Raw genomic sequence first — 8,986 nt, 5'->3', positions numbered from 1 at the left:
GCAGTGGTTCTCAACCTTTTGGCCCTTTAAATACAGTTCCTCATGTTGTGACCCAACCATAAAATTATTTTCGTTGCTACTTCATAACTGTAATGTTGCTACTGTTATGAATCGTAATGTAAATATCTGATATGCAGGATGGTCTTAGGCGACCCCTGTGAAAGGGTCGTTCGACCGCCAAAGGGGTCTCGACCCACAGGTTGAGAACCGCTGATCTATAGAGAGAAGTCAGATGATCTCTAAAGCCCCTTCTGGCTCTGCCATTATGATTCTCTGGTGCACATGGGTATCAAAATGTAGGAAAGAAGATGTTGCTCAGTTGGTTGGAACATCGGCCTGTACACTGAAAGGTTGCTGGGAGGCAACTGATTGATGTTTCCCTTTCACATTGATGCTTCTCTCTCTCTCTCTCTCTCCCTCCCTCCCTCCCTCCCTCCCTCCTCCCTTCCCCTCTCTCTCAAGTCAATAAGCATGTCCTAGGACAGTGATAGCGAACCTATGCCACGCGTGTCAGAGGTGACACGCAAACTCATTTTTTTGGTTGATTTTTCTTTGTTAAATGGCATTTAAATATATAAAATAAATATCAAAAATATAAGTCTTTGTTTTACTATGGTTGCAAATATCAAAAAATTTCTATATGTGACACGGCACCAGAGTTAAGTTAAAAAAAAAAAAAATTGCTCACATAGCTACAGGTTTTGCTCAGTGGGGATTACCTACCTTGCATTTTTCTCACTATTCTATGTGATGCTCCAATTAACATTTGAATTTGACCAAATGAGAGACGTATAAAGACTGTAGTCCAGTGTGCCCTGAAATGAGTAGTAAAACAGTCCTCAGTTAACTAAGAATGATCTAATTCTTTCCTTGTGAATAATGACCATTTCTTAGAAGTAACTTTTGGTAAAATTGTTTACTCTTGTGATGGCCATGTATTGGGTGTATTATACCATGCTCATTAGTATGTATGAAAATTTTCCTTCCCAACCAAAACTAGTTTTAGAAATCTGTGTGCAATAATAGGCCATTTAGCGGCTGGGGAGAGGTCAATGGGGGAAAAGGGAGACATATGTAATACTTTAAACAATAAAGAATTTAAATTAAAAAAATAGGCCATTTATAAGCCACAGTTATTGATAAAATCAGGTTTTTCTTTGTCATGTTGGCTTGTGTGGGAAGTTTGCTAATGTTCTCCAACTTACACACGTACTTCCCACATATCAAAAACTAACAAAACACTTGCAGTCTATTATTTTTTTGCCTTTATTTTTGTATCAAGCTGGTCGTATTAGTAACATTCTGTATGACTTTCGGGACATGCATGACAGTTTTCTTTACCGTGGTGGCCTGTGTTTCTCCCTGTGTCTCTGCCCCTAGAGGTATATTGCCATTGGAGAGCTGGGGAAAGCTACCGACACACTGGATTCTACAGGAAAAGTAACAGAAGAAAAACCTTACGGTATGGCGTTCATCTAAAGTACTCCTTTTTAACATCTAGAAAAGTTTTTTGTGAATTCAGAATTCTCTAACTTATCTGATACTGCCAGTGATTTTAGTTTCCAGTACATTTTTTTTAAAAAAATGATGGGAAATGGTATATTACATTGTTTATTTGGTATGAGTTTCTTAATATTTATTATAATTCTTTTTCTATAGTCAGTTTTTATAATGTTCAGAATTCTTGCAAATAATTTCCTTTCTGAAAAACACTTGTTGCCAGGATTTAGGACCGTTTTCCTAGTAAATGAGAAACATCGCAGAGAGGCTCTCCTGTTAGATGCTACCTGTGTCTTGCAATTGTTTGTTTTATTTGTTTATTTTACAGTTACTTCTTAGCTGTTGAGATAAATGCACCATGTTTAGTGCTTTAAAACTAGTCATGTCTCTCTGCTTTTGGAGTACATAAAAAGATACGACAAAGGGGAAGCTATTTCTCTGGAAATAAAGCATAACTCACTGAGCCCAGCTTAATTTTTCTACTATGCCTTTTTTTTTTACTACTTTAAGAAAGGATAGATAAATGAAATGGTTTCCTAGCAACTGTCCCAGTTCTCATGCTATTTATAATGCAGCAGTTTTGTGCAGTCAGTTCACCTTCCTTATTATGTCACCAATTGTGAGTTATATGTAGGCTTTCTGGGGTGTGATTTTTGCCTGTGTTTAATGTTATCACCTCCTTAATTTACCTAAAGGCAATCCAGCACCTGGCTTCTCTGTACTTTTGTGTTGAGTGTCCTCACTATATATTTCCTATTACCCCAGTACTGAGACAACCTCTTCCTCATTCATTTTATCTAAATTTTGCAATTTACTGGTATAAAGTTGTTTATATTTTTTAATTTGGAAATAATATCAAACTTAAAGAAAAGTTGCAAAAATAGAGCCATATTTTTGTAGTTTTCAGCATACAGATCTTTTACTTCTTGATAGCATTATTTTGATGCTGTTATAATTGGATTTTTAAAATTTTAAATTTCTGATAGTTCATTGCTAGAATATGGAAATGGAGTTAATTTTTGTATAATGGTCTTTTATCTTTCAACCTTGCTAACCTCGCTTATTAATTGTGGTCGCTTTTGTGTAGATTTCTTATTAGGGTGGGTGTAAAGTAGACTGTTTTTTAGGTCTAGATTAGTCTTACTCCTGAGACAGGCTTTTCTAGGATCTCGATTGAGTGCCTTGGCTGTTCATCCGAGTTTCTTCATTCCGGATGGTTGGAATTCAAACGTCTTTCAGCCTTGTGGGAGCTTTGGTACCAGTTCTTTGGTTAATTTTGTGGCAGCTTGTGCTGTATATATGTGCAGCTTGGAATTTAGCCAAGTCTCAGCTGGAGCCCTATAGACATCTGTGCAGTTCTCTCCAACTCCAGCTGCTGCTGCTTCCCAAGGTCTGATTTCTGGTGGCGAGATCACAGTGCTTTGTTTGGGATTTCCCTCTCCGCACCACCGTTCAGAAAGCTCCTCCAAGCTGGAGCAAGTGATGGTGGGCCTGGCCTTGCTTCCTTCCCTTCTCTCAGGGAGGGCAATGCTTGCTGCCTGCGGTCTGATGTTGCAAAGCAGCTGTTTATTATAGTTTCTTCCAGTTTAACAGCTGCTTATGGTGGCAGCGCTCTATTGTGGCCGAGTATTGTTTTGAACTCTATCATGTCATTTTTTTACTTTCTAGTTCAATTAAGCACCATCATCCTGTAAGTTCACGGAAAGAAGCACTACATTTTAAGCAAATAACAACGTGTAACGTGATCTTGGATAAATTATTTTTATGCGAATGAAGCTTTAAAAATTAATTTCAAATTAATACTGTCACATTGATGATTATTAATTTGCTAGACAAAGAATGATTGCCCACACCCTGCGGCATTTGTATCAGACCCATCTCTTCTGCCAAATGGACTTCTCTGGGCTCCTTATTGGCTATCCTTGCTTTGGAGGTTTTATTCTCCATTCCTTCTTAAATCCTATGGAGGTAGAGTCTTTATTTTTATGTCATAGGGACAATTATTATTATTTGGATTCCAGCTGCTGCTGCTTCCCAAGGTCTGATTTCTGTTCGGTGACAGTGCTCTGTTGTAGATATAGCCAGCATACTTACTACATACTCGTATAGTAGGGAATCTAATTTTTATTTATAATATTTATTATACTCACTTTTATGCTAAAATATTATATTCACTTTTATTGTAAAATAACTTTGCATAGGCTTTCTGTCTGGTGATTCAAACATTAGATGAATGATTGGCCTAGGTCACTTTTAATTCCCTTTAGACCTTGAATCTATTATTCCACAGCAAATTAAATGCAGCAAGACTATCTTGAGTGCCATTGCAGTTGTGTACATTAGATGAAAAGAAAAGCTGTTTTTGCCTTTAAGGAGCTTAGAATTTCATTATCGAGATAATACCTGTGGGGTGTGTGTGTGTGTGTGTGTGTGTGTACAGTTTAAAATCGTGTATGAGTAATTGCAGAATAAAAAACACAACCCATAAATGTCTGGGATGTTAAGTCAGAGAACGACACGCGGCAGAAGTAGAATGGGAAGGAGCACATCTTGTCATCGTGTGCGGGGGATGCCAGGAAAAGAGCCATCCAAACAGGACAAAAGAGGACACATTAGCAGGAATGTCAGTAAAGAGACCAGCCTAGCAGTAAAAGCTGTTTGGTCTTATGTTTTAAAATGTGTTGCTAAGTTATGAACTATTGCAATGTTATCAACAATGGCATTTCTTTCTGCTATTGCCAGCATGGTGTCTAGAGTTGGAAGTTTTGCAAAACTAAGATGCCACCAGTAATTAGGTTTTAATGTTGCAGGAGAGTAAAATTTTAATGGAAAAATCCTCATTCGTATCATGAGCTACGTCTGTTTGAAAAACAGGATGAACAGAATAGCCTTCTGAGGTCTGCCTTTTTGGAGCAGCTAGGTGTTGGAGAAATTCTTTTCAGTTCTGTAGCTCGTCTCTGTTTGAGTCTATAGTAGATTCTGGTCCTTTGTTCCTTTTGAACTTGGAAGGATCAAGGTCACAGTGAGGTTAAGACTGTCTTGCTGTGTTGGTATTGAATCTTGCTTTCGCTTCATTTTTATTCTGGTGTTAGAATAGTAATTCAAAGTGGATTAATTATTTTTTGTTAATATTGTTTAAATAAAATAAAATATAACAAGTATATACCAGAAAAAAATTTAGATTTCCTACAAAGTGAAAACAAAGCATTGTAATTTCTTTCCATTATCTATGACCTAAGTTATAGAATATTTCTATAATTTAGTGTGTCATTGACTGTGAAATATGTAAGAATGAAAATCCCAAATATTGAATTTCAGTAATAATTTTCAGTTGTAGAAATGTACGTTAATAGTGCATCATTTTATTTGGAAGTATCAAACAAGCTGAAAATATGACTAAGTGATATATTTATTTTTTAAATTTAGAGATATTTATTTATTTTTAAATTTATCTTTATTGTTGAAAGTATTACAGATGTCCTGTCCTTCCCTCCCACATTGACCCTCTCCATCCTGACCCCCTCCTCCCCAGGCCTTCACCACACTATTGTCTGTGTCCATGGGTTATGCATATATGCCTATAAGTTCTTTGGTATATTGAAAGCTTTTTTGATGTCTTCATTCAGATTTTCTAAAATCGTTGTTTAAAAAATGCTTAGTAATCATGCTAAAAGTCTTTGGTATGTACATTTTCTTTTTGCCCTGGCTTATTTTTGAGGCAAAAGTGAGACTCCTGATTGAGAGTGTTCACTCAGGGGGAAGGTGGGGGGAAGGGGAGAGATCAACCAAAGGACTTGTATGCATGCATATAAGCCTAACCAATGGACACAGACACCAGGGAGGTGAGGGCATGAGTGGGGGGGTGTGTGTGTGTGTGTGTGTGTGTGTACAGTTTAAAATCGTGTATGAGTAATTGCAGAATAAAAAACACAACCCATAAATGTCTGGGATGTTAAGTCAGAGAACGACACGCGGCAGAAGTAGAATGAGAAGGAGCACATCTTGTCATCGTGTGCGGGGGATGCCAGGAAAAGAGCCATCCAAACAGGACAAAAGAGGACACATTAGCAGGAATGTCAGTAAAGAGACCAGCCTAGCAGTAAAAGCTGTTTGGTCTTATGTTTTAAAATGTGTTGCTAAGTTATGAACTATTGCAATGTTATCAACAATGGCATTTCTTTCTGCTATTGCCAGCATGGTGTCTAGAGTTGGAAGTTTTGCAAAACTAAGATGCCACCAGTAATTAGGTTTTAATGTTGCAGGAGAGTAAAATTTTAATGGAAAAATCCTCATTCGTATCATGAGCTACGTCTGTTTGAAAAACAGGATGAACAGAATAGCCTTCTGAGGTCTGCCTTTTTGGAGCAGCTAGGTGTTGGAGAAATTCTTTTCAGTTCTGTAGCTCGTCTCTGTTTGAGTCTATAGTAGATTCTGGTCCTTTGTTCCTTTTGAACTTGGAAGGATCAAGGTCACAGTGAGGTTAAGACTGTCTTGCTGTGTTGGTATTGAATCTTGCTTTCGCTTCATTTTTATTCTGGTGTTAGAATAGTAATTCAAAGTGGATTAATTATTTTTTGTTAATATTGTTTAAATAAAATAAAATATAACAAGTATATACCAGAAAAAAATTTAGATTTCCTACAAAGTGAAAACAAAGCATTGTAATTTCTTTCCATTATCTATGACCTAAGTTATAGAATATTTCTATAATTTAGTGTGTCATTGACTGTGAAATATGTAAGAATGAAAATCCCAAATATTGAATTTCAGTAATAATTTTCAGTTGTAGAAATGTACGTTAATAGTGCATCATTTTATTTGGAAGTATCAAACAAGCTGAAAATATGACTAAGTGATATATTTATTTTTTAAATTTAGAGATATTTATTTATTTTTAAATTTATCTTTATTGTTGAAAGTATTACAGATGTCCTGTCCTTCCCTCCCCACATTGACCCTCTCCATCCTGACCCCCTCCTCCCCAGGCCTTCACCACACTATTGTCTGTGTCCATGGGTTATGCATATATGCCTATAAGTTCTTTGGTATATTGAAAGCTTTTTTGATGTCTTCATTCAGATTTTCTAAAATCGTTGTTTAAAAAATGCTTAGTAATCATGCTAAAAGTCTTTGGTATGTACATTTTCTTTTTGCCCTGGCTTATTTTTGAGGCAAAAGTGAGACTCCTGATTGAGAGTGTTCACTCAGGGGGAAGGTGGGGGGAAGGGGAGAGATCAACCAAAGGACTTGTATGCATGCATATAAGCCTAACCAATGGACACAGACACCAGGGAGGTGAGGGCATGAGTGGGGGGTAGGGGAGCAATGGGGGGATAAGGACACATATGTAATACCTTAATCAATAAAGAAAAAATAAAAAGAACAGAGATTGCAAGAGCAATGAAGGGGGGAAAGGAGACTGATAAATACAGCTTTGCTGGGGGACAGAATTCAGTGTGAGTGTATAAAATGGGTATCACACCATAGAACTGTTTTGAAATCTATTCAGTACAATTTTTAAATGTTTCATACTTGATCATCTTCAATTCTGCATTAAGTTGCTTATAATATTTGATGCCTGGAGAAACGTAGAAGATAACTTACGGGTTTTTTTCCTACTTTCTGACCACCTCGTTTTTGGTCACTGCAGGGCCATTTCTGTAGCTAATGCAACATTTCCTAAGTTCCTCTAAAGGCCATAGTAAGAACCAACTAAATACATTTATATGATTGAATCATTTTGTTTGGAGAAAATAAATGGAAGCAAAGGAAATTTGGTTTTAATATTAGACAGTATAAGGCTTTCTTCCCTTTTACCTCATGAATGTGTAATTTATTCATTTTAACAAGGTAGAATTTGCTAATAAAACATACACTATAGTATATGCTTTTGTCTGAAAAAATTATAATGAATTTTCAGAGCTTTTGGTGTTGTGCAAATAGCACATGTACTTCTGTGGTTGTCTTAGTGTCACTCTTTTTGTTGTTCACTTTTGGCAGATCAAATAACACAAGAAGATATTGAAGGCATTTTACAGAAATTTACTGGGAATATAATGCAGGTACCTCCCCTGTAAGTTCAGTTATTAAACTTGAGTAAATGTTTAGCTTTATTTTTCAATGGTTGACATCACTTTAATTTAAAAAAAAATTTGCTTTTTTAAAAAATGTATAGTGAGACAGGTTTTAAATTTGGCATAGCAAATGATAATTTTGCCTCCAAGGTAAAGACTTAAACATTTTAGCAAGCGATGAATAAACATTGTTTTGGATCTTAGTGTTGAAATAAATTAAACATATTTGTATTCATAAGAACTGTTTTAGAACTTTCTTCTCTGTGATTGTTCCAGGGATTTTATAGTCTAATAAAATTTTATCTCACACGGCTAAGATCTGTTAAATAGATTACTTGCTTATTTGTTTTTCAGGAACATTTTGATAACTTTTATGTGAAAATGAATATTATTGGAATGGAAATTGTTTCAAGGGAATATAGCTGAGATCCTTGTGACCAGAGGCCTTGTGTCCTTTACCCAGGATGAGGTCTAATGAGGACATGACCAGACCACCTCCAGGAAGATGGTTAGAGAATAGAATTGACAAGATTGCTCATTGGGCGCCAGACTGAGTCCTGTTTGTCTCAAAGATATTTAGGAGCTTTCTTCCTGACACCCTTGAGGAGTAGAGTAGAAGAAATAACCAGTTCATTTTTCTTAGAAGGACTTGCAATTTAAAGGGCTGCTAGCCTTCCTCTCCATGCTGTAATCTGGAATTAAATTCTGTCATTTTTTCTTAATTCTTCTTTGTAAGCTATTCTGCATTAAAGAAAGATGGACAGAGACTTTCCACTTTGGTGAAGCGAGGGGAAGTAGTAGAAGCAAAACCTGCCAGGCCAGTTACTGTGTACAGTCTCTCCCTTCAAAAATTCCAGCCACCATTTTTCACATTAGGTAAGACAGAGAAATTCAAAATCATTCGTATGTATGTGTACCTTTATTTTGTGTTCGGCTACTTTTGTGTGATTTTAATGGATCCCTAGGATATTGGAGAGTTTTAAAATTCAAATTTATGGAAGGTTAGGATTTGTTAATACCCTTTGATAACACATTTAATGAGGATACCTACAGCTGGAGGTTCATAAATACCTTTCTAAATGTTTTTTTTTTAATATATTGTATTATACTATTCTATATAATAAAGTGATGATATGCAAATTGACTGTCATACCCTCACACAAGATGTCTGCCCCCATGTGGTCAAAGATGGCTGCCACAAGATGGGAGGGCAGTTGTGGCATCAGGCCACAGTAGGGGAGGGCAGTTGAGGGCAACCAGGCCTTCAGGGGAGGGCAGTTAGGGACGACCAGGCTGGCAGGGGAGGGCAGTTGGGGGGACCAGGCCTGCAGGGGAGGGCAGTTAGGGGCAACCAGGCCGGCAGGGGAGGGCAGTTGGGGGCGACCGGGCCGGCAGGGGAGCAGTTAGGCGTC

At 37.0% G+C, this 8,986-nt stretch overlaps 1 protein-coding gene across 1 annotated transcript in view; it reads left to right on the top strand.

The window, feature by feature from the left end:
* The window catches only part of TRUB1 (TruB pseudouridine (psi) synthase family member 1), a 22,875-nt gene that overhangs the window by 9,958 nt on the left and 3,931 nt on the right, over window positions 1-8,986 (top strand). Inside the window, exons 4-6 of the mRNA XM_005874500.2 lie at window positions 1,381-1,462; window positions 7,501-7,573; window positions 8,311-8,450. Coding sequence (XP_005874562.1) covers window positions 1,381-1,462; window positions 7,501-7,573; window positions 8,311-8,450 — 295 coding nt within the window. The remainder of the gene's footprint in view (window positions 1-1,380; window positions 1,463-7,500; window positions 7,574-8,310; window positions 8,451-8,986) is intronic.

The sequence above is a fragment of the Myotis brandtii genome, unplaced genomic scaffold, assembly GCF_000412655.1.
Source record: "Myotis brandtii unplaced genomic scaffold, ASM41265v1 scaffold441, whole genome shotgun sequence".
Taxonomy (NCBI): domain Eukaryota; kingdom Metazoa; phylum Chordata; class Mammalia; order Chiroptera; family Vespertilionidae; genus Myotis; species Myotis brandtii.
Note: the sequence above shows the minus strand (reverse complement) of the source record. Positions and strands in the feature narration are given on the sequence as shown.